This window comes from Cyprinus carpio, chromosome A15 (genome assembly GCF_018340385.1).
Source record: "Cyprinus carpio isolate SPL01 chromosome A15, ASM1834038v1, whole genome shotgun sequence".
Taxonomy (NCBI): Eukaryota; Metazoa; Chordata; class Actinopteri; order Cypriniformes; family Cyprinidae; genus Cyprinus; species Cyprinus carpio.
Genome location: NC_056586.1, coordinates 3,162,675 through 3,185,747, shown reverse-complemented (window position 1 = coordinate 3,185,747; position 23,073 = coordinate 3,162,675). Strand labels below are relative to the sequence as shown.

Genomic DNA, 23,073 nt, shown 5'->3' with positions numbered 1-23,073 from the left:
AGTGCATCAGCACATACAGTTAATGACTGCTGGTTAACGTGTAGTCTTAATGGGGCACTATAAATACAAATATTTTCATATTTGTTTCAGTCACTATTTCATATTTGTTCCATTGTCTAACAACAGAAAAACATGTAAATGACAGCAGCATCATTGAGAATTTGGCTGTATTAGAATACAGTATGTAAGCACAGAGTAGGAGAGAAGCAAACAGATGTAATGGACTCACGCTGGGAAAAATGCAAATACATCATGATGATGTCATGAATATGCTGATTAGCACTTGTCTAGCGACATTTAATGCGTTTTAGAGCAGGCTTTAGTAATTTTCCATTGAAAACAGTTGGCAATAGTGTGAATGAGTTAAGACTCGTACCTCTTTCCCTGTGAATTTCTTGCTCATACAGAAGAGGATTACACGTATCTGATAATCATTTTATTTTTACTAACAACTAGTTATTAAGTAATACTTTTTTTTATTACTTTTTAATTAAATAACTAAATGATTTAAAGGAAATTAAGAAAAAGGAAGAAACAACAGTAGCCTACTCTAAATGGAATGTATTGTAAATTAATCCATTTGAACTATTTGTATATAATATATTTAATAATAATAATAATAATACACTAATAATGTTCACAAGTGCTTTCCCGAGCCCTTTAATCATAACTCTATTATGTTGGTTGTGTTATGTCTTTTGTCTCGTCCACTTTTAGTTATGACTCACCCATGAATCACTTACAATATATATATATATATATATATATATATATATATATATATAATATAGTATAATAGATATATATATTATATATATATATATATATATATATATATATTTTTTTTTTTTTTTTCATTTTGAAATGGTGAAATTGGACAAAGTCAAGTATATACCAGCAGAGGAAGAATGTGAAAACTCATTTACTTTGTGTTTTTCCTTACAGTCGTGCTGAGGCTGAGGAAAAATGGTAAGTATTTAACATTATTAGACCAAGCATCAAAGGTGTGTAGGCACCTCTTGTAATTACTGGCATTCATATTCTTCTTCTTCTTCTTCTTCTTATTCTTATTCTTATTCTTCCTCCAGCACCACAGACAGTTCAAAGTTGAACATATGTTAATAACTTTTGAACCATGAAGTTAAAATTATGTTTTTCCTTTGCCTTATTTGCTAATCCCGAATCAAATGTACACCAAGATTTACATTTCAAGATAAGGTCAAGATTTTTCATAATTTTCAATTTTTTGAAAAACCTACATTTTCAAACTTATTCTAGAGACAGTTTGTTGATTTTCACCAAAATTTCAATGCTTATATTGTATTCAGATCAAACTTGGCGTTTATGACAACCATGTCTTGAGGTTACATGCACAGTTTAGGCACAGCACCACCTAGTGGTCAGGAGATATGAAAAATGCCCAGCACCACCTAGTGGTCAGGAGATATGAAAAATATAGATATTTTTGCTTATAATTTTTGAACAGTTTGGCCAAAAATCACAAAACTCAGCTATTTAGATTTTGTGCGACATACTGAGTCAAACATTACCCAACTTTCCCATGTCAGCCATTTTGGACATTGGCCATTTTGAATTTTGTCGTAAAATGCTGTATTTTACAAACGTATTGGCATATTGTTATGAAACTCGGTATGTGTATTTGGCACCACGCCCTTAAGGTACTTAAAACGTTTTGTGCCATTGCCACCTTGTGGTCAATAATTATAATGACATTTCCAATAATCAGCTGAACATCCTGTCCGTCATTTTGATTTTCTTTGAAAGCCTACTTTTTTGAACTCCTCCTAGACGGTTGGTTTGATTTTCACAAAATTTGACTCAGATAATCTCCGGACCATGTCGGCAAAAAGTTATGGATTTTATGTCAGTTAACAAAATGGTTATCATTTAATGCTTATACGAATTTGCTGGCATGATGCCAAACTGCATCTGAGGCTGGATCTCTACAATGCTTTGACATACTGACATTGTCATCTTACACTGACCACACCACAGCAATTTGGTAACAGCACCACCTATTGGTAAAAAGTGATAAGCAATTAATATGAAGACATTAACCATTAATAATAAAAAAAAAAATACAAATAATAAAAAAAAAAATGTTAATAGGTTATTGTAGCAATAAATCCAACTGTAGGCAAGTGTAGTGAACCCAAGTGAAGTTTATTTACAAAGAATTTGCTCATTAGCAAAACGTTGGCCACTTAGCACTGGCCCTTCACAGGCAGCCCTCACTTAGCCTCCAGGAAGCCTTAGTGCTGTTTTATTGAAAATAATAACGTTAACAAATTAATCGGTTAACATTTGTTACTGTGGGTTAATCTAGGCTATGTTGTTAATTTACAAGTTTCGTGTTTGTGTTTATCCCGTTTTTTTTTTTTTTCATTGCATCTTAAAATTACTTTAAGAAACAAAAAAGCCTCCTCCCCCCTTAAAATTGTGCATGCACATTCACTTTGTGCGCTCTGGCACCGAAACTGCCTCCCACGTTGCTCGTCTGTGGACAGTTTAAAAATGTTTGATATAACGGTTGCTGTCCCAATTTTATAGAGGAATTGTTAAATTTAAAATCAATCAAATTATATTGTAAATTTCATGGTAACATGCATTCAAGGTCTTTGGTTACTATAGAAGATACAAGTTCATTTAGGCTGTTTAACATGCACTGTGACATTTTCACCCGTTTCAACTTATAAACTCCTTGAGATTTTAAACTCAGTTTAATAGTATTGAGATTCAATTTGAATTTAGGATAAAAAAACTGAAGGTTTATGAAATGTCAGTCAATAAAGCATTTTTTTTAATCAATGGCACTTAAAGTTTTGAACTAAAATATTATTTCAACCATATATAATGAATAAAATGCATACTTTTCAATGAAAGAACACTTAGGCCATGTCCACACTAATACGTTTTCGTTTGAAAACACATCTTTTTGTGTTTACTTTGTACACTCTTCATATCACAGTCCTGCAAAGATGAAAGCAAATTTACTCGTGATCGTGAGTTGCGTTATAGATCAGACGTACAATCGTGAGTGTGTGCGACCTGGAAGCATGAGTGAATGGTGAGTTCTTTTCGTAAATAAAATATATAAAATTTCCTGTCAGAAAAACTGCATGAAAACGTTTCATGTCTGTTCCATGTGTATAATCTGCAGTGAGATTTTTTGAGTCTTTATGCATGCGCAGAAAGCAAATTTAATTTTTTATGATGTTTCTGTGTGGATGAGACACGTTCGGAAGACGTAGCCTTAGAGAGTGTAGGTAGCTTCTGGTGTTTGGATTTGTACTTCAATATAATAAGGTCCAAGTTTAAGAGTAGCCTACACTTCTTTTTTTATATGTTTTTTTTCTCTCTCTATTTAACAGCATTAACTTACAATGAAATACGTCTTCCTTCATGTAGACTGAATGTTTTCCTGCCTTGCTAAATGTTGGGCTCATGATCAATAAGTTGTATTCGACTCAAACTGATTTTGTAAAATCAAAACACGGAAGGTGAACCTGGGCTCCGTTAGCGCGAGTCACACTCGCTGTGAAGCGGGAGCAGCTGATGGAGGATTCTGCTTGGTCTTAAAGCCTTCATCAAATGTCTACATTCACAAATAACATGATTTTCTCAAAAAGAATGATTAATTATTAATTGAGAATTTATTATTATTATGGTCTGGTGAAAATAATAATATGGGCTGCGAGAAAATAATAAATAAAATGAGTGGGGCTGCTGTGAGTGCAGGCAGCATTGATTCAAAATACAGTAGCCAGGACCGGAGCTGGGGTTTGCGGGGCCCCAGTGCTGTTTGTATCAGTGGTCCATTTGAAATTGTTTAATTTGTATGTTGTTCTATTTATTTATTTATGCTATTTACACAATGTTGACATTTTTTTCAAGTTTATAGGTGTCCAGGTACAGAAACCGATATCACTGCATAGTCTTTCCTGTAAAATTAAATATAGTCAAACTAAAGTTTAATCAGACACCTTCAACATATCTCTCATTGTCACGGTTTATTTGCTATAGTTTAAAATGGTAAAAAGGTAATAAAATGGTAATAAAATATGACAAGAATTAAACTGAATTAAACAAGAGTTAAACTGTGTCAGAATAAATTCATCGTGATAATGTTAGATAACTTTGATAGAAAGGTATGATATTGAATACAATATACCAAAAATTCAGACAACTGTTAGTATGACATTATTTACACAACTGTCAATACTTTGTCAAACAATTACCAAGCAATTCTTTATTTTGTTCAGTTTGTGGTATAAAAAGTTTGCATTAGTAATTCAAGAAAAAACACTTAAGCAAAACATGGTCAGGTCAAGTGTCAGAATAATGTTTATCAATTTTACTGGTAGTCCACTGTATGAAGAATTTTTGGGTATAATATGTCACAGTTTACTTTACTTTGCTATACTCATTTACATAAATTAACTATAGTGTCCTGCACCCTACTAGTAAAAAAAATATATCCAAAAATGTATCTGGTGTCTGAATAATTGTTGGTTTGACTGTGGATTAATTATTGTTAAACTACAAAGTAATTCATCCAAGAGCGGTGAGTGATTTTCTTTCTTTTATTTTCTTGTATTAAGATTAAGGACACCGACAGCAGCTAGTAAATTAGGCGTGGTCACTTTAAGAGACAATGCAGCCAGTGTTCAAGCTCTTTGAGACGCATCTCTCTGCATATGCCCTGTGCGCACAAAACACAACACGCAGGTGCTGAATTGGGCTCTTTCACACCTTTTTTCTTTTTGCATATTTAAACTACGATTTGTTCATTCAGGTGCAGGAGATGCGAAGGAGAGCTTAGTTTGGTGTTGCAGTACGTGAAATGCGGCACTCTGCAAGTGTAGCGGACATGGCGAGTTTTTCCTCGTTGTGTTTAAATGCCTTAAACTCTGTTTAATGTTTAAATTGGCAAGGCTTAAAAACGTGTAAATGATAAGCTTTTGTGATGATGTGCAGCAGTGGCCCGTCAACTGTCCTAAGCATATTTTTAGGCTGGCCTCAGCCGTGGGCCCCTATAATCGTCACCACCTTTCACCCTACAAGCAACGGCCCTGCCAGTAGCATGACAATACACTGTCCCTTGCGGCCAACAAACAGACTGGCCCACCGGGAATCCTCCCAATTAGCCAATCCAGGATTGATATATATAAAAATAAGATCAGCATTTAAACACTATAATAAACATACATTTATATCTGCTTGATGACATGGTTATTTTTATTATTGCGAAGTGAGATGAATGATTCGTTTATCAAGTTAGTGATTTTAGCAACACAGGTTTAAATCCCAGGCTGTGGTGTTTTTTTATATATAATAAAATGATATATAAAATTATTAATGTGTGTATTCTGCAGTTCGCTGGTTTATGTTACACCATTTTTTCCCCCTTTTAGACAGAGCATGTCCATTTTACACTATGATACTTTATATTTACTCAATAAAATTGTGTGCGCTGTAAAAAGTGATACTTTATATTTACTCAATAAAATTGTGGCAACAGATTACAAGCAATATTACTAATTAAATTTAAAACATTAGAATTAATTAGAATTAATCAAATTAGATGCTTACAAGCAATCATTCAAAATGAGTTAAATAACATAGAAAGTTGAAGAAAAAACTAGAAAAAAAAAGTTTGTTGAGACAAACTTTAAGTTGGCTTGAGAAAGCCTGACCAGAAAGTTTGAAGAAGTTTAAAGTAGTTTAAAGTTAGATTGATAGATTAGTTGAAAGAAAGAAAGATATATAGTTAGAAAGAACATGATTAGAAAAATAAAAAATAAAAAATTATATATAAATAAAAAATAAAAAATAAAAGATAAATTATCAAGCATCAATAACAATTAGTCGTTTGAAAGAATAAACTCAAGCATGCATTAGTGCATTAAAAAAAGAAGAAAAGAAAGAAAGAAAGAAAGAAAAAAAAAGAAGGAAAGAAAGAAAGAAAGAAAGAAAGATTAGTTAGAAAAAAAATAAAGAAAAAAAGATTAGAAAGAAAGAAACGAACGAACGAAAAGAAGAAAGAAAGAAAGAAAGAAAGAAAGAAAGAAAAAGAAAGATTAGTAAGAAAGAATGAAAGAAAGATTAAAAGAAAAAAAGATTAGTAAGTGTCGTGGAAATTCTAATTCAATAACAATTTGTAGAGACTGAGAGTCCTGAATGAAACCCAAACAGAGTTTGGTCTTGTCTTGTATTGCTTTAATTCTCTGCATACAGAATGATCTGGTTACACCACAGTTTGAGTCTGTGTGCAAAAGAGATAACACACAGACTCACACAGCACATATTTTTTCTTTTTTAGTTGATGTAAAAAAGATACATTGCAAGGACAGATTAGGACCTTTGGAGCCAATCATGTGGCTCAGTGCACATCACCCATAACACATGCACATCTCATGCACATTACATGGTAGGTGCCTGGTTACTCTCAAAACTGCCAGTCCCTGGTAAACAGTTTCCCCTTAGAATGTTGTATTTCAACACCTGAAGCTTTTATGTGCACAAGTTACATAAAATAACTCAATGTCCCTATGGATATTATACTACCTTGATCATTTGTAGTGTTTAGAAGATACTTGATTAATGCAGATCAATGCCAAGATTAAAAATATAAATTAATTCCATAACTCCTTCCTCCCTTTTGATCATTATTGATCTACATTATATTGATTAAATGTAGATAAATTTGTGAACACTTTACCCTTCATAGTTTACATCAATCATGTAATTCAAGATTTATTAAACACCATTCCTCTCATAAGGCGAAAAAAAAAAAAAAAGCATTTGCATTGTTTTTTTATGGAATATAGTCATTCCTAACATATAAGCAAGCTAGCAAAGAAAACAAACAACTCTTATATTTGATTATAGCTGTCAACCTGTGACATTGCATTAGTCATGGTTGTCTTAATACCCACATCTATCACGTGGCCAATCAGCCCAGTCTATCAGGAATATACATTCTCCTTTTTTACACTGCAGTTCCCAAAAGTATCACAACCCCCCCCCCCCTCCCACCCAGGAGATGTGGTGAGCTGGTCCAGGACAAGTCGGATCTTGCAGTGCAGGAGCCGGTTCAGCCCTCGTAGTTCCTTCTTGACGCCTTCCCTTACCACCTTAGTAGTGTTCATTTATATCTCCTGATTTAGGACTCAATTTGAAGAAGAAGGCTGACCCCAAGCGCCCAGAATACAGAATGGAAAGAACTTCTCCACTCCGTTCCACAGCCTTGTGTTCCTCTTGTCGAGTTGGTCGTGTAGTTTTGCTGCAGTGTCGGATGGTAATATTTCCCAACAGCTCGATTCATCCGTTGGCCCCAACTGACCCAGATCACTCCCACACAGTGATGTTGCTGCGTGTTCAGCTCCCAGACACCACTGTATGTTTGTTCACCTAAGTCAGCCAGGACGTCCCCCTTGGCACGGGGCAGCTGGTCAATCACTTTACATGAGCTGTAGCTGTCTGGTGGCACTGGAACCTTCCTGCAGTGACTTGAATGTACCCCCTAGTACTCCCCTCTGCCACTTTCACCACTGTGTGTTATTAGCAAGACCTGATATCATGCAAGCTCCTTCCGCTGGCTTGGGCAGAGCGTCCTGACCTGCTGAGATATCTGAGAGAGACCACAAGAGACAACTATCGACACGTAGTTTAGCATGTCATCTTCACCACAATCGTGTAGAGGGTAATGGTCCTGGTTCTGGTCCCACTCCAATGGAAGCTGGCCTGCCAGAACCAAATTTCAAATGGACTCGGTTAGACTTTGTTCTTTTTCTCATTCTCATATACATTAACACAATGGGGAGTGCTTCTACCCAAAGACAGTCCTGTCTGCTCACAACACTTCATTAATTTGTTCTTTAATGTCCCACCTGAGTGATGGCTTTTCATTTGCAAAAAGGTGGTGCCATTGTCACTGTACTTATATGATCAAATCGCTTGATTTGGAAGTGGTGTGTGGCCATTTGAGGCATCATTTGCCCTCTGTCCACTTTGCTTGTGGCACAAGAATCATACATGATTTGACAATACTCTTTCCGGCAAAGAAAGTGAATCCCCTTTTGAAAACCACTATTGAGTTAGCACATCAAACATTCCCCCCTTAACTCAGTGATCTAGGGCCAGGTATAAGTTGTTGCATAGTGTGGGAAAAAGTGTTTTTTTGGTAGACATTGTCCTGCCTTCAGTAACTCAGCCAAAGGTTGTTTATCAGTTTTGCACTGGCCTCTTCCACCCATTGTTTCTTCTCCTCTGCTGTGTCAAAAGCGTGTATGCTGTAAGAGAATCAGAATTGTGAGTGTGAATAATTCATTGTTAAAGTGTTACACCGGTAAAAGAAGGCTCTGTTCTCACGTAGCTGCAATCCTTTGCTGCAGTATTCAGCATGATTGTTACTAAAAACACAAAATCATCCACAGTTTTTGGAATGTGTGACGCATTTGGCAGATAGCAGTTGACTTTGGTAACAAAATTTCTTCAAACAATGCTGCTGCTATTTTTATCATGGTTTAGAACATTCTTGCCATTGGACTTTAGAAATTTCTTGTGTTTCCAACAATGCCACAAAATCATGACAACCCCAAAAGAATACGAGAATCTGTGGAGATGGTAAAATGTTTGCCCTTTAGCAATTTTGCAAGCCTCTGTCAATGCTACCAATTCAGCCGCTTGCGCAGAGCACCATGCGCGGGGAGCGCGCTCCAGATGTTATTGTTGCATATTGCAGTTGTTACAGCTTAATTTGTTCTGTTTTTGCCAATTATTTGGGTCTCTAGGATGCTTAACCATCACTGATTAGAATTAAGTCAGCATTTTCTAAGGGGGTTTCTTTTTAAATTGATCTTGGTGTACAGACCGTTTCAATGTGGCAACACAGTTGTGTTGTTTCCCCATCCTGCTTCGTAGGGAGCAGTGTAGGAGGGCTTTAGGTTTAAACTGTGCATCTTTTAAATCGTGATGTTTGGCATTTCAAATAGAATTGCATGGTACCTGAGCAAAGCTGTCGGTGACAAATGGGATGTTTCTGTTTCCAACAGGATCACAGCGGACCGAGCGTGGCACGAGTCAAAGTCACATCAGAGTACCCCAAAATTTCCCTTGAAGATAAAATAGCTTTTTCTGGCAGATGCAACAGCTCTCAGGCATTTTGTCATGCGCTGCTGCTACCGGATCGAGCTACTCGAAAAAAGATCGGCCACAGGTCTCCCCCATGATCCTGTAACAGAACAGAACCCCATTCTCTCATCAACAGTTTGTTACAAATTTCTCTCTGGGTCTGGGATAGTCCCAGTGTTAGTGATGTTTTTTATCAGTAATATATTTTAAATGCTTTCTCTGCTTCTGGGATCCAGGTCAGTTTGTCATGGGGTTGCAAGCCTTCCCGTGAGCCAAAGCACCTCAGGGGTGATTCTTCATTAACATACTTTGGAATGAACGTTCGACAAAACGAACACACATGCCCAAAAATTAACATTAGTTGCTTTTTCATAATAAGCTTTAGAATCTTTGAATTGTCTCTTTTAGTTTCTCAGATAAATTTGCCATTTTAGTGATGAGGATGACCGAAAAATATCACCTCCCTTGTTTACAAACTGCAGTAGTTTTGACAACTTGCTTTGCGACCCTCAGTAGCCAAATGTTTTATAAGTTTACAGTGTCTTGTTCGCATGTTTCTTAAATCTTTATAACAGGGAACATAGGTGTATGCACAGGAGAATTTTTCACAGTGCACAATTACCAGCGCAGGTCTTCTAATTATTCAAAACTGGTGTTATACCTTCAAATAGCCTCTCTTTTTAGAGGATATTGAGTTTTACAGGGTCTGTAATCAGATTTTGGAGTGACTTGAACTGATTCACAATTTTTAAATCAGCCCAACAACATCACATTTAGATAAAGCCATATGTGTCTTAGGGGACTTCTCTCAGTTGCTGGGTGAGAACTCTGCGGTCTTGACTCTGAGAGAAAGCAGTGACCGCGTCTCTGTGTCATCAATCACACAGGACTGTGCGTAGCAGCTTAAACAGCAGGCCCGTGCAAAACACATTCGGTAATGCAGTACAGTGTTGGATTGTATTCGACATTGTCGCTCCTGCATGTCTTCACCCAACCCGTTTGTTTTTTTTTTTTTTGTCAATGTTTTTTTTTTTTTTTTTTTCTTTTTTTTTTTTTTTGTTTTATTTTTTTTTACATGAAAATACAAATTTTTACAAGATAAACACAATGTCCGTCCCAATGTGTTTTCGTTATTCTTTCTGATAACGCAAACCATGTGTAAGATAATCAAACAACATCAAAAAACATTTGCTGTTCTTTTCTCAAATCAACAGCAACAGCCACTCTGTTTTCTGTCCAGATTAACAATTTCAGGTCCTATCATGTTTATAACTCGAAAACCATTCTACAAACAAACCTCTTCCCCAAACAATGTATGTGCTGAAGGCAATGTTAAATCAGAGAATGGCATAATTCAGAAGTAGGTGGAAACTGTCTTTTGGCAGCATTGACAACTTTTTCACATATTCATCATCTGTCAGTGTTCCACTGGTTAAATATACAACTGCGATTGGTGGATTGTGGCTAACGTTTGAATTTGGCACTGGAGGCCCCTTCCCAGTGAAAATCTATTTCTAACAAAATTTTGAAGGCAGTAGTTCGGACAGTAGGAAGAACAAAAAGGCTTAAACAATGCTTAAAGTTCATCGCCATTCTCATCCTCACATCTCAATGGTTAAAGTGGAAATTTTCTCTGAACAGTTTTGTTTTAACCAGATACACCAAACTAAAATTCCACTTTAATGTTTGGAATGGATCTATTTCATCCCTTCTAATTACTGAGTTGCCCAGCCCGTTTCAAACTCCATTAACCCCATCATTTAATCGGTGGCATTTTTTTATAAAAGCTAAATGTATTTGGATAGACTATATGTAGTGTTGCCTATGTGCTTGTCGAGAGAAGATTTGAATTACTTCTATATCTTCCAATGTGAATCATGTATCAGAGCAAGCCATTTTTCTTTCTTGCTAAAGAGCGGAAATATGAGCAAAGCATACTTTCTTCGTTGCAGTGAGCTTTAGAGAAAATGTGTGTGTGTTTCAGACTTATCTGTTTGTGCTGCGTGGCCTTGTTGGACTTTGCTCCTGGACTCCCCCCCTCCGTCTCCAGCTTCTGCTGTGAAAGGCTCTGTTGTCAGTCAGCCTCAGCTTTACTCTGGTCCAGCCGCCGTTTGGTTGATCAAATGGTGGACAGTGCAAATTTTTCCAATGTCCCCTCTAACCCACAGTAAAAAGCACAAGATCATGGATCAGTCCGGAGATGTCCTTCGTCCTCGTTGATTTTGTGTGGTGTTTCCCTCTGACTGAAAGTCAGTCTTGAGTCGTTGACACAGTGTTTCCACTGCTTGACGATATGCCTTGGTCGTCGGCGTGATTCCCAGTCTGCATCTCGTCATTTGAGGCATTGCCTGTAGGGAAATGTGGTCCTTATCTTGGTGCCAGTCTGTTGCCCCCAGTTTAACGCATAAGCAAATGTTTCAGTTCTTGCATGGTGGGGCTGAATTCTTGACAAAAACTGTCCCCAAATCCGTTGGCAACTTTCTTCCTAGTCTTTGGGGTGGGCAAGTGTTGTCATAGCTCTTGTTCAAGGCCTTCTATTTACCGTGGGTCGAAAAGACCACACAGTGTCCGTTCGGCCCAGCCACTTGAAAATCATGGGGAAATCCTCTGACGTACTCTCCTTTTTTCCTCCATTCATCCTCTTCAGGCTGTCCCAGCTGCAGTGTCACTATCTCATGAGCTTTACGATATGGTGCTGACTGCCAGTCACGGAGTATCCCACTGCTCTTACGCCGGCGCTGGTGGCAGAGACGTTCTGGATGATTATGATGCTGTGCGAACAGTTGTGTGCTGGTCAATTCGAAGATCGGTGCTGTCTTTCGTCGGGCGTCAAGAGGACTGCGGTGCAGATGCACGTTGCTCTGTAGGATGGAGGCCAGGCCGTTGTGTGGTTGAATGGGGTGCTGCTGTGGTATTTGTCGATAGGGGTGAAGCCAGGAGTCCAGATCAAAAGTCCACTTTGGCCAGACCGCCGAGATTCTCTAAGGGATAAAGATAAAAAATTCTGAACCGTATGATCTGTTTCTTTTTGCCGCATGTTCTACAGAACTATCACTGTTTCAGTTCTTTCCTAAAATGTCATTTAAAATTTACTTTCTCAGCGTTCTGCTGCTCTCACCGCCTGTGCTTTAAAAGTAAAAGAAAAATTCCTATGCTTCTGAACAATTGTCGTTGTGTGTGTTTTTCTGCTTTTTTTATATTCTCTAAGTTGTGTTCACATTTTTCCAAGCTCTTTTTTTATTTTGTTAATGGCTGTTAGTGCTAAACACCTTTTCTTTTCTTTTTTTTTTGGAAAAACCATAATTCTCACCCCAGGGTATGACTTCCCTAATTATTTCCCATATTTTCGTTTTCATGGTCATTGTAAATTGGACTGTCCAAATTAACAAGATCACGATCTTAGATTTGACCATTCCCAGACCCCATATCCGCAATCCAAGGACTTTACCTGGAACGCGTCTCTCTTTTCTCACCACCCGTATTCCGTCACTAACCGTGTGGCTTCGCACTTACTCGCCGAAGTCCTGGTGCCTTGTCACCAGCCCCCTGTCTTGCTCTTCCTGCAGTACGGTCCTGCCTGCTTACTCGCAGACCGATTTTTCCGCTTACCTGCGAAACCTGGTTTCACTTACTCTTGAAACGGGGGTGGCTTGGACTTGCATCAATGGAGGTTTTAAGGCCACATAAAGTATGGGAATACCAGATCTATTTTGCCAAATTAAAATCCCAATTTGTAAGATGTTTCAAGGTTATTGGAATTTCAAAATCAGTCTCACTGTTTGGATCACGTCGTTTTTCTGATCCGTTGAGAACACCAGCAGTTGAAGGTCCACAAGCCCTCAAACAGTCAGTCCCCCCTTCCCTGAACCTTTTGGGTTTGGGCTAACCCTTTCGAGGGTCTAGGGGGATCGCCAACTAAACGTTCCTCAGGTCCCGGACGATCACTGTGTAATCCCCGTCACTCGTCGGCCAAGTTTGTCGTGGAAATTCTAATTCAATAACAATTTGTAGATTCTGGAGTACTGAAACACCAAAAACAGAGTTTTGTCTTTGTGTTGCTTAATTTCTCTGCAGAGAATGATCTGGTTTACAAAACAGTTTGATTCTGTGTGCAAAGAAGATACAACACAGACTCACCGCACACTTTTATAGTAGGGTACAAAGATACATTGAAGGACAGATTTATGGACCTTTGATCCAATCCATGTTGCTCATTGCACAGCACCCCATAACACATGGCACATCTCATGCACATTACATGGTAGAGTGTTCTGGTTTACTCTCAAAACTATGCCAGTCCCTGGTAAACAGTTTCCCCTTAAATGTTGTATTTCAACCTGAAAGCAGTTATGTGCACAAGTTACATCAAAAATAACTCAATGTCCTCTGGGACTATATACTAACCTTGATCATTGTATGTTTAAGAAAATACTTGAATTAATGCAATCAAGGCAAAAGACTAACAATATTAAAAATTCCATAACATAAGAAAGAAAAAAGACAGATTAATTGTAAGAAAGATAAGAAAGAAAGAAAAAAGAAAGATTCATTAGAAAGAAAGAAAGAAAGAAAAAGAAAGAAAGAAAGAAATTGATCTTTCAAGCTGTTTGATGGCACTCAGCGGGTTGCATGACTCAGTCCACTAGAAGTGAAATACAAGTGTTCCATCCATTAAAAAAATAGCATGTTGCTAGGCATGATTAGCAAGTGACTACATGTCGTTAACATGGATTAGCCGGTTTTACTAGCATTTCGCTATCATTTTTCTAGCATGCTTAGCATTTTTACCTTGTTGCATGTTCTAACATGGATAGCATGTTTGCTAAGCATGTTGCTAGCATGATTCGCATGTTGCGCCGGCATGTTTTCTAGCTCTGAATATCATGCTTGCTAGCATAAATTCACGTGTTTGTAGCATGTCGCTTAGCAGGTTTCCTAGCATTGATTAGCATCTGCTAGCCATGTTGCTAGCAATGTTTCTAGCATGATGAGCATGTTGCTAGCATGTCACTAGCATGTTTCTAGCATGATTAGCATGCGACTAGCATGTTTCTAGCATGATTAGCATGCGACTAGCATGTTTCTAACATGATTAGCATGTCACTAGCATGTTTCTAGCATGATTAGCATGTTGCTAGCATGTGTTTCTAGCATGGACGAACAGGTGACTAGCATGTTGCTAGGCATGTTTTCTAGCATGATTAGCATGTTTGCTAGCATGTTTCTAGCATGTCGTAAACATGTTTATAGCATGATTAGCATTCAATTAGCATGTTTCTAAACATTAGCATGTTACTAGAATAGATAGAATAGATAGATAGATAGATAGATAGATAGATAGATAGATAGATAGAAACAGATAGATAGATAGATAGATAGGATAGAAACAGTCAGATAGATAGATAGATAGATAGATAGATAGACATAGAATGGTAGTTTAATTCAGTCTAGGGCTTCAGGGAGTTTAGATTTGAATTTTTGGCTTGTGCACTAATGGGCCACCGTAGTTCTTGGCTCAATTTGAGCCCTCTGCAATGTAAGTCTATGGGGTTTTTAATGATTTTTAATATTACTTTTTAAGAAAAACTGAAAGATCAATAACATGTTTCTAGCATGATTAGTATGTTGTTAAGATGTTTCTAGCATGATTAAGCATGTTGCTAGCATGTCGTTAGTTATTTTTCCTAGCACTTTAATTAGCATGTTGTTAGCATGATTAGCATGTTGCTACCATGATTATCATGTTGTTAGCATGTTTGCTAGCATGTTGCTACCATGATTAGCATGTTGCTAACATGTTTCTAGTATGTTGCTAGCATGTTTCTAGCATGTCGCTAGCATGTTTCTTCTAGCATGATTAGCATGCGACTAGCATGTTTTTAGCATGATTAGCATGCGACTAGCATGTTGCTAGGATGATTAGCCTGTTGCTAACATGTTTCTAACATGATTATCATGTCGCTAAGCATGTTCTAGCATGATTAGCATGTTGTTAGCATAATTAGCATGTTTCTAGCATTATTAGCAAGTTACTAGCATGTTGTTATCATGACTAGCATTTTGCTAGCATGTTTCTAGCATGATTAGTATGTTGCTAGCATGTTTCTATCATGACTAGCATGTCTTTAGCAATGTTGTTAGCATGACAGAGCATTTTTGCTAGTATATTTTTCTAGCATGATTAGCATTCGACTAGCATGTTGCAAACCAAACCAGCAGGGTGGGGGGGTGCATTAGTCAGGCATAAGTGAGAAGACATAGTATGTCGCTTCTAGCATTAGATTAGCATGTTTGTTAGCCATGAATTAGCATAGTTGCTCTAGCATGTTTCTAGCATGATGACTTATGCATTTTTGTTAGCATTTTTTCTATTATAATTTAGCATGCTGCTAGCATGTTTGCTAGCATGTTTCACCGCATGATTAGCATGTTTGCTAGCATCATTAGCATGTTGATAGCATGTCGCTAAGCATGTTTCCACAACATGATTAGCATGTTGCTAGCATGATTAGCATGTTGCTAGCATGTCGCTAGTATGTTTCTATCATAATTAGCATGTTGTTAGCATGATTAGCATGTTGATAACATGATTATCATGTTGTTAGCATGTCGCTAGCATGTTGCTAGCATGATTAACATGTTGCTAACATGTTTCTAGCATGAATAACATGCAACTAGCATGTTGCTAGCATGTTTCTAGCATGATTAGCATGTTGTTAGCATGTTTCTAGCATGAATTAGCATATAATGTATAAGCCCGATCCCATGCATATACACCTACACACACTCGCGCATACATATAAACTGTCGCTGCATACAAACCACAACTGCACATACTCGCATATACATATAAACTTGATCCGTGCCATAGATACCCTATTAAACACTCCCACATAAAGTAAACAAGTCGATGCGCGCATACACATCCATAAAACCACTCGGCGCATACATAAAAAAATAACATTTACTAACGTATCATCTCAGATAAGAAAGACCAAATGCTTTATTTGTGTACATATATATATGCAAGGTGATTTCATATGTGGATGTGTGCGTGAACTTTTTCAGTGTCAAAAGGATCTGTTCGTTAAGCGTGAACGGAAGTAAGTACCTGTCTACATACCGCATTTGCAATCATGGACCGGGATCGTGCTACAACAGAAGCAATTAGCATTTTCTGCGAATGTTTCTTTCTGCGCCCACTCTTATAATAACCAACCAAACCCATGCAACACCCTCATCCGCACGGCAAAGTTCACGGACCATGATATCACACTCGCCAGCAGTAAGTTAATTGGCAGTCTCGATCTAGAAAAAGAAATGGAATTTCACACCCATTCACTTTATGCAATCTTCAATGAAATACCCTTCCAAACGTCTAATCAAATTACACAATACACACACATAGATAGAGAGAGAGAGTAAAATGTCCTGCCTCTATAGTTAAAAAATATAAAATGTGTTCCCAACTAAGTCCCATTTCAATAGTGAGCTTATCCATTTTCAGAATTAAGGATGTCAAAGAAATTTAAATGTGGTTAATTAAAAGTTGCTTTTTTGTTAAACTGTGTTTGTGTTTTTACAGGCCAAGGACACAATACCATCGGACTTTTATTAAGGATGTTATACTGTTGACCTCCCCTGACGATAAGTAAGTACTAGTAAGCAAAAGAAAAAACAGCACTTGCATGAGATTGGACACATATTAAATTGCGTTTGAATTTGACAAAGCATGGGATAGAAATCATAGAAAAAAGTGCCACATGATTTAAGGGTAAAAATGATATTTTTTAATATGTTATAGTTTATTTAAATGTTTTACTGCATGATGCATTGATTTAAAGGGTTTAATTAGGGTTTTATTTTATCAAGGGTATTTACAGTAAACTTTTGAATGGGGTCATTTTTATAAATTCAGTTATTTAATTTTGAGTCTTGTAGAGTATATGAAAACAATCTCATGTGAAATAGCTTATTCAGGACAGAACTAAATGTAAAAAAAATTATACTAACATGCAATCTTCATGATCCCTCAAATTTTGTTTCAACTATTATATTTTGCACATTCTGCAAAGGGTGTGTAAACTTTATGAGTGCAACTGTAAATGCCTAAAATAACCCTAAACCCTATAAGGAAAGCCCATATGGGTAAGAAAAAAGTAAATCAATTAACTTCATAACCAAAAAAAAAAAAAACACACCACACTCCCAGTCGTTACCAAGAGTAGTGGTCTTAAGGTATTTACATACAAGGCCTTCAGCTTGAACCTTCTTTAAAATTCAAGCTGCTATCCAGTTCCTGACCTTCCACTTAAGTGTAATGAGCTTGTTGCACATCCCATAAGTTATTCCAAACTGCACACAATTAAAAACCGCGTTGGTACTAATAAACCCTTAAATAATACAATCACGCAGTAAACAATTACAATAACTATAACATCTTAAAAAATAAATATTTTTTTACCTTAAATCATGTAGCACTTTTTCTATTCAGTTTTTATTTGTATAGGCGCTTTTTGACGATACAAATCATTACAAAGCAACTTTAACAGAAAATTAGTTTCTACCAAAACAATCTTTAGTATTAGCTTTACGTGGTGATTGTCAGTTCATGTGCATATAGCAGAATGTTCAGACCAAAAATCAATAAAAAGACGTAAACAAACAGACGATTAACACTATTAACAGCAATACTCATGCAATCAAACTTTATAGCAAAATGTGGTAGTTCTGTATGTTGTCTCTGGGTTAGCATCATCTGAGGTCCTCTAAGGGTTGGCATCATCTCTTCTCAGTGTTCTGGATCCAGACTGGAAGCTTGTGTAAATCCTAGTTACCACGGGATGTAAATCCCGTGGCAAAGCAGAGAAACAAATAGAGACATAATTAGCGTAGCTGCTGTTCCAGCCAAGTAAAATTATTTAGTTTAACCCAAGCTAAAGAATAATAATGCACATTTGATCAGATAACCTGCACGATCCAAAATTATGAGATGCATTATTTGAATGCTTGGCCAAAGAGGTTGTGTTTTTAATCTAGATTTTAAACAGAGAGAGTGTGTCTGAGCCCCGAACATTATCAGGAAGGCTATTCCAGAGTTTTGGGAGCCAAATGCGAAAAAGCCTAACCTCCTTTAGTGGACTTTGCTATCCTAGGTACTATCAAAAGTCCAGCGTTTTGTGACCTTAGGGATCGTGATGGGTTGTAGCGTGGTAGAAGACTAGTTTAGGTATGCAGGAGCTAAGCCATTAAGGGCCTTATAAGTAAGTAATAATATTTTGTAACTGATACTGAACCTAATAGGTAGCCAGTGCAGAGACTGTAGTATTGGGGTAATATGATCATATTTTCTTGACCTGGTAAGGACTCTAGCCGCTGCATTTTGGACTACCTGTAGCTTGTTTATTGAGGATGCAGGACAACCACCCAGCAGTGCATTACAATAGTCCAGTCTAGAAGGTCATGAATGCATGAACTAGCTTTTCTGCATCAGGAACAGTAACATGTTTCGTAGCTTGGCAATGTTTCTAAGATGGAAGAATGCTGTTTTTGTAACATGGGAAATATGATTTTTCAAAAGACAAGTTACTGTCTAATATAGAACCCCAGATTTTTTACAGTAGAGGAAGAAACAGTACATCCGTCGTTGTTGCAAATTGTAATCTACGAGATTCTGTGTAATTTTTTTGGTCCAATAAGTAATATCTCTCTCTGTCTTATCTGAATTTAATAGGAGAAAATTATTGGTCATCCAATCTTTTACATTTTTAACACACTCTGTTAGCTTAGATAATTTAGAAGTTTTCACCCTGGTCTTGTTGAGATATAGAGTTGAGTATCATCAGCATAACAGTGGAAACTAATCCCGTATTTTCTAATGATATTACCAAGGGGCAACATGTATATTGAAAATAGCAGAGGACCTAGGACAGATCCTTGTGGCACTCCATATTTTTACTGGTGATAAATGAGATGACTCCCCATTTAGATAATAATACAAAGTGGTAGCGATCGGACAGGTAGGATCTAAACCATCTTAAAGCCTGCCCTTGGATACCTGTATAGTTTTGTAATCTATCTATGAGTATGTCGTGATCTATGGTGTCAAACGCAGCACTAAGATAAATTTAACAAGTTAAATGAGATGAAGCCTTGGTCTGATGCAGGAAGCAAGTCATTTGTAATTTTAACACGTGCAGTTTCTGTGCTATGATGGGGCCTGAAACCCGACTGAATTCTTCATAGAGATCATTGCAGGAGCAGGTAGGAGCACAATTGAGCAGACACAACTTTTTTCGTTAAAATTTTAGACATAAAATGGAAGATTTGAAATGGGTCTGTAATTTGCCAGTTCACTAGGATCTAGTTGTGGTTTTTCTTAATAAAAGAGGCTTAATAACCGCCAGCCTTGAATGGTTTTGGGACGTGACCCTAAAGATAACGACGAGTAATAATATTGAGAAGCGGTTTTTTGTCTGTACAGGTAACAACTCTTTCAGTAATTTAGTGGGTACAGGATCTAAATAAACATGTTGTTGGTTTAGATGCAGTGATAAGTTTATTTAGCTCTTCCTGTCCTATAGTTGTAAAGCACTGCAGTTTATCTTTGGGTGCGATAGATAAAAACCTAAAGTATTAGACGCTGTAGAATCTACATTTGTTATTGTATTTCTTATGTTAAGACTATTTTATCAGTGAAGAAATTCATAAAGTCATTACTATTTAACTGTGAGGGAATATTTAGATCGGGTGGCGTCTGGTTATTTGTTAATCTAGCCACTGTGCTAAATAAAAAATTGTGTTGTGGCTTGTTTCCGTTTCTATGAGTTTGTGGATATGCTCGGCCCCTGGCAGTTTTTAGAGCCTGTCTATAGCTGGACCCACATACTGTTTTTTTCCACGCAATTCTAAAAACTTCCAAGTTAGTTTTTTTCTCCATTTGCGCTCAAGTCTACGAGCTTCTTTCTTGAGAGCGTGGGTATTACTGTTGTACCCATGGCACAGTACGTTTTTCTCTAACCTTTTTCAATGTGATGGGGGCAACAGCTTCTAATGTATTAGAGAAGATAGTGCCCATGATTGCCAGTCATTTCGTCTAGTTCATGTGTATTTATGGGTACACAGAGCAGTTGAGATAAATCAGGCAGGATATTTGCGAATCTGTCTTTGGTGGCTGGAACAATAGTTTTCTGCCCCGGACGATAACGCGAAGCTATATAGTTATTATTATTAATACGCAGAATGCACGATACAAGGAAATGGTCAGTAACATCATCACTTTGAGGTACGATATCTATGTCAGTAAGAATATCGATTCCATGCGATATAATTAAGTCTAGCGTATGATTAAAAACGATGAGTGGGCCCTGTGACATTTTGCTTTACTACTCCAAAACAGTTTAATAAGTTAGTAAACGCAAGTCCTAATGCATTCATTTGTATTATCAATATGAATGTTAAAATCTCCGAAAATTAGCGCTTTATCAGCGGGAAACAACAGGTCCTGAGAGGAAATCTCCAATTCTTTTAGGAAATTCTGTATACGGCCCTGGTGGTCTCTATACACAGTAGCCAGAGAAAAAGATACGATAGAGATTTTTTTGGCATATCTGACAGTGTAACATTAAGCACAAGTATTTTCAACATGAAGTTAAACCTGTATCCTGTTTTTTCTGGGTAACCCTGAGAATATCACTATAATATTGTTGCAACACCTCCCCCACGACCAGTCTGACGGGGCTCATGTTATAACAGTAGTTTGATGAGTAGTAGACTCATTTAGACCAAATATAATCATTTGGTTTTAGCCAGGTTTCAGTCAAGCAGAGTACATCAAAACTATTATCTGTGATCATTTCATTTACAGTAAACTGCTTTTGGTGTGAGTGATCTCTAATTTTTATGACCCAAACTTTAAAAATTGTTTTTTGTTCATTTATTTTACGTTTTTTTCAGGTTTAATCACGATAGAGATTTTTTCTAGATCCTACATTAAATTTCATTTTTGACCTCACTATTCGGGGAGACAGACACAGTCTTAAAAGTAGATTGGACAGCGCAAGTACTTCTATTTAAGTGGGTAGAACCAAAAGCCATCATAGCAGTTATTTGAGAATTGGCTTACTAGTCAAATGGAGCGTAGAGTCCTGGAGAAAGATGTTGTCCGACCAGCAAGTCCGCGCTCCGACTCTGCTGGGGTGCAGGCCTCAGCCGCGAAAAAGCCTAGGTCGCTCCCAGAAAAGATTCCAATTATTAACAAAGAGCAGTTTCTGTTCTTTACACCATGACAATAACCATTCATTTAAAGCAAAAAGTCTACTGAACCTTTCGTGTCCTCGTCGATGGAGGTCCTGACACGATGATCATCGCCGCGGGCGTCGTGCTGAGAACCGTCTCGATCAGGCTCCTGAAGTCCCTCTTCAGCGTCTCCGTCTGCCGCTGCTTGGTGTCGTTAACTCCCGGTGCGTGAAGCACGACCGCTCTGGGGCTCTCGTCGGCCTTCAGGATCGCAGGTATCTGCGCAGAAAACATCGAGAACACGAGCACCAGGGAGACAGTGAGTTTGCACTTTACCTTGCGGCTAACGTAGCACGGACGTGTCGGACGATGGAGTCTCCAGACGATCACACAGCGTCGCGTTCCGTCTCGCGGATGGGAGAGAAGCGGTTCCGTGTGGAGATCTCGAAGAGACCGGAGGGGGAGAAGTCGTCGCCTCGCCCGGGCCTGGCTCGCGTCCTCCGCTCTGCGGATGCACCCAGGGTCCGTGGCTTTGTCCCGGCGCCTGCGCGTGAAGGGACATCTGGGCAGATCGCGTCCCTGGGTGCACCGGCCCTGTGCAGAGAAACACCACGGGGTGGAGGTGGTGGGACTGTTAGCAGCGCACTGTATACTTACCCTGGACTTTGTGAGCGTCAGCCCCCGGGAGGTCTCCCAGCGCGGCTCTCCGCTCTCTCTCAGCTGGGACTTTAAAAGCCTCTGCTCCAGGACCCGAATCTGCTTCTCTCTCCCACGGCCTCCAGCTCAGCTGCACCGAATGCAGCTTGAACGTGTTCGTCACCAAAAAAAACCTCAACTCAAAGGAAGACAAACACAATCGCCATTAAAGCAAGTAACAGTGAGGTAAGAGCAATTGTAATGTGGGTGAATATGAGTATTAGCGATGCACGCGGGTTTAGCGACAACCACGCTGGGTGATGCTAATGGGCTATAAGCTACTAGCGGACCGTCGGGAAATCAAAATAAAACTAGTGATAACAAGGGGCTCTGATTGTTTTTGTTGTAGAAATACGATAGAGGATATATTCACACGTTATAGAAACGAAAATGATGGTGTATAAAATAGATTTCAACAATAAAAAAAATAGAAGATAGAGAATAACGTGACGGAGCTCAAACTAGAGGCATACAACAGCAACAAACTATGATTTCTATCCCATGCTTTGTCAAATTCAAACGCATTTAATATGTGTCCAATCTCATGCAAGTGCTGTTTTTTCTTTCTTTTGCTTTACTAGCTACTACATTATCTCGTCAGGGGAGGTCAACAGTATAACATCCTTATTAAAAGTCGTGATGGTATTGTGTTCTTGGCCTGTAAAAACAAACACAGTTTAACAAAAAGCAAACTTAAAATTAACCACATTGAAATTTCTTGTGGACCATCCTTATTCTGAACATGGTATAGCTCAATAGTTGAAAACTGGGACTTAGGTTGGGAACACGGATTTATATTTTTTAACTATAGTAGGCCAGGAACATTTACTCTCTCTCTCTCCTCCTCCGTCTCGTCTCTCTCTGGGATGTATGGTGTTAATTTGCATAGCGTTTTTGGAAGGTATTTTCATTAAGTATTGCATAAAGTTAAATTGTGAAATTCTCACTCCAGTTATTTCTAGATATCGGGACTGCGTGTGATTA

The 23,073-nt window shown here is 37.9% G+C and overlaps 1 protein-coding gene across 3 annotated transcripts in view; it reads left to right on the top strand.

Annotated features, from left to right (window-relative positions):
- LOC122147649 (octapeptide-repeat protein T2-like) overlaps positions 1-23,073 on the top strand; it is a 195,122-nt gene that overhangs the window by 55,775 nt on the left and 116,274 nt on the right. For all 3 annotated transcript variants that reach the window (XM_042770794.1, XM_042770793.1, XM_042770795.1), the window contains exon 5: positions 946-969. In XM_042770794.1, coding sequence (XP_042626728.1) covers positions 946-969 — 24 coding nt within the window. The remainder of the gene's footprint in view (positions 1-945; positions 970-23,073) is intronic.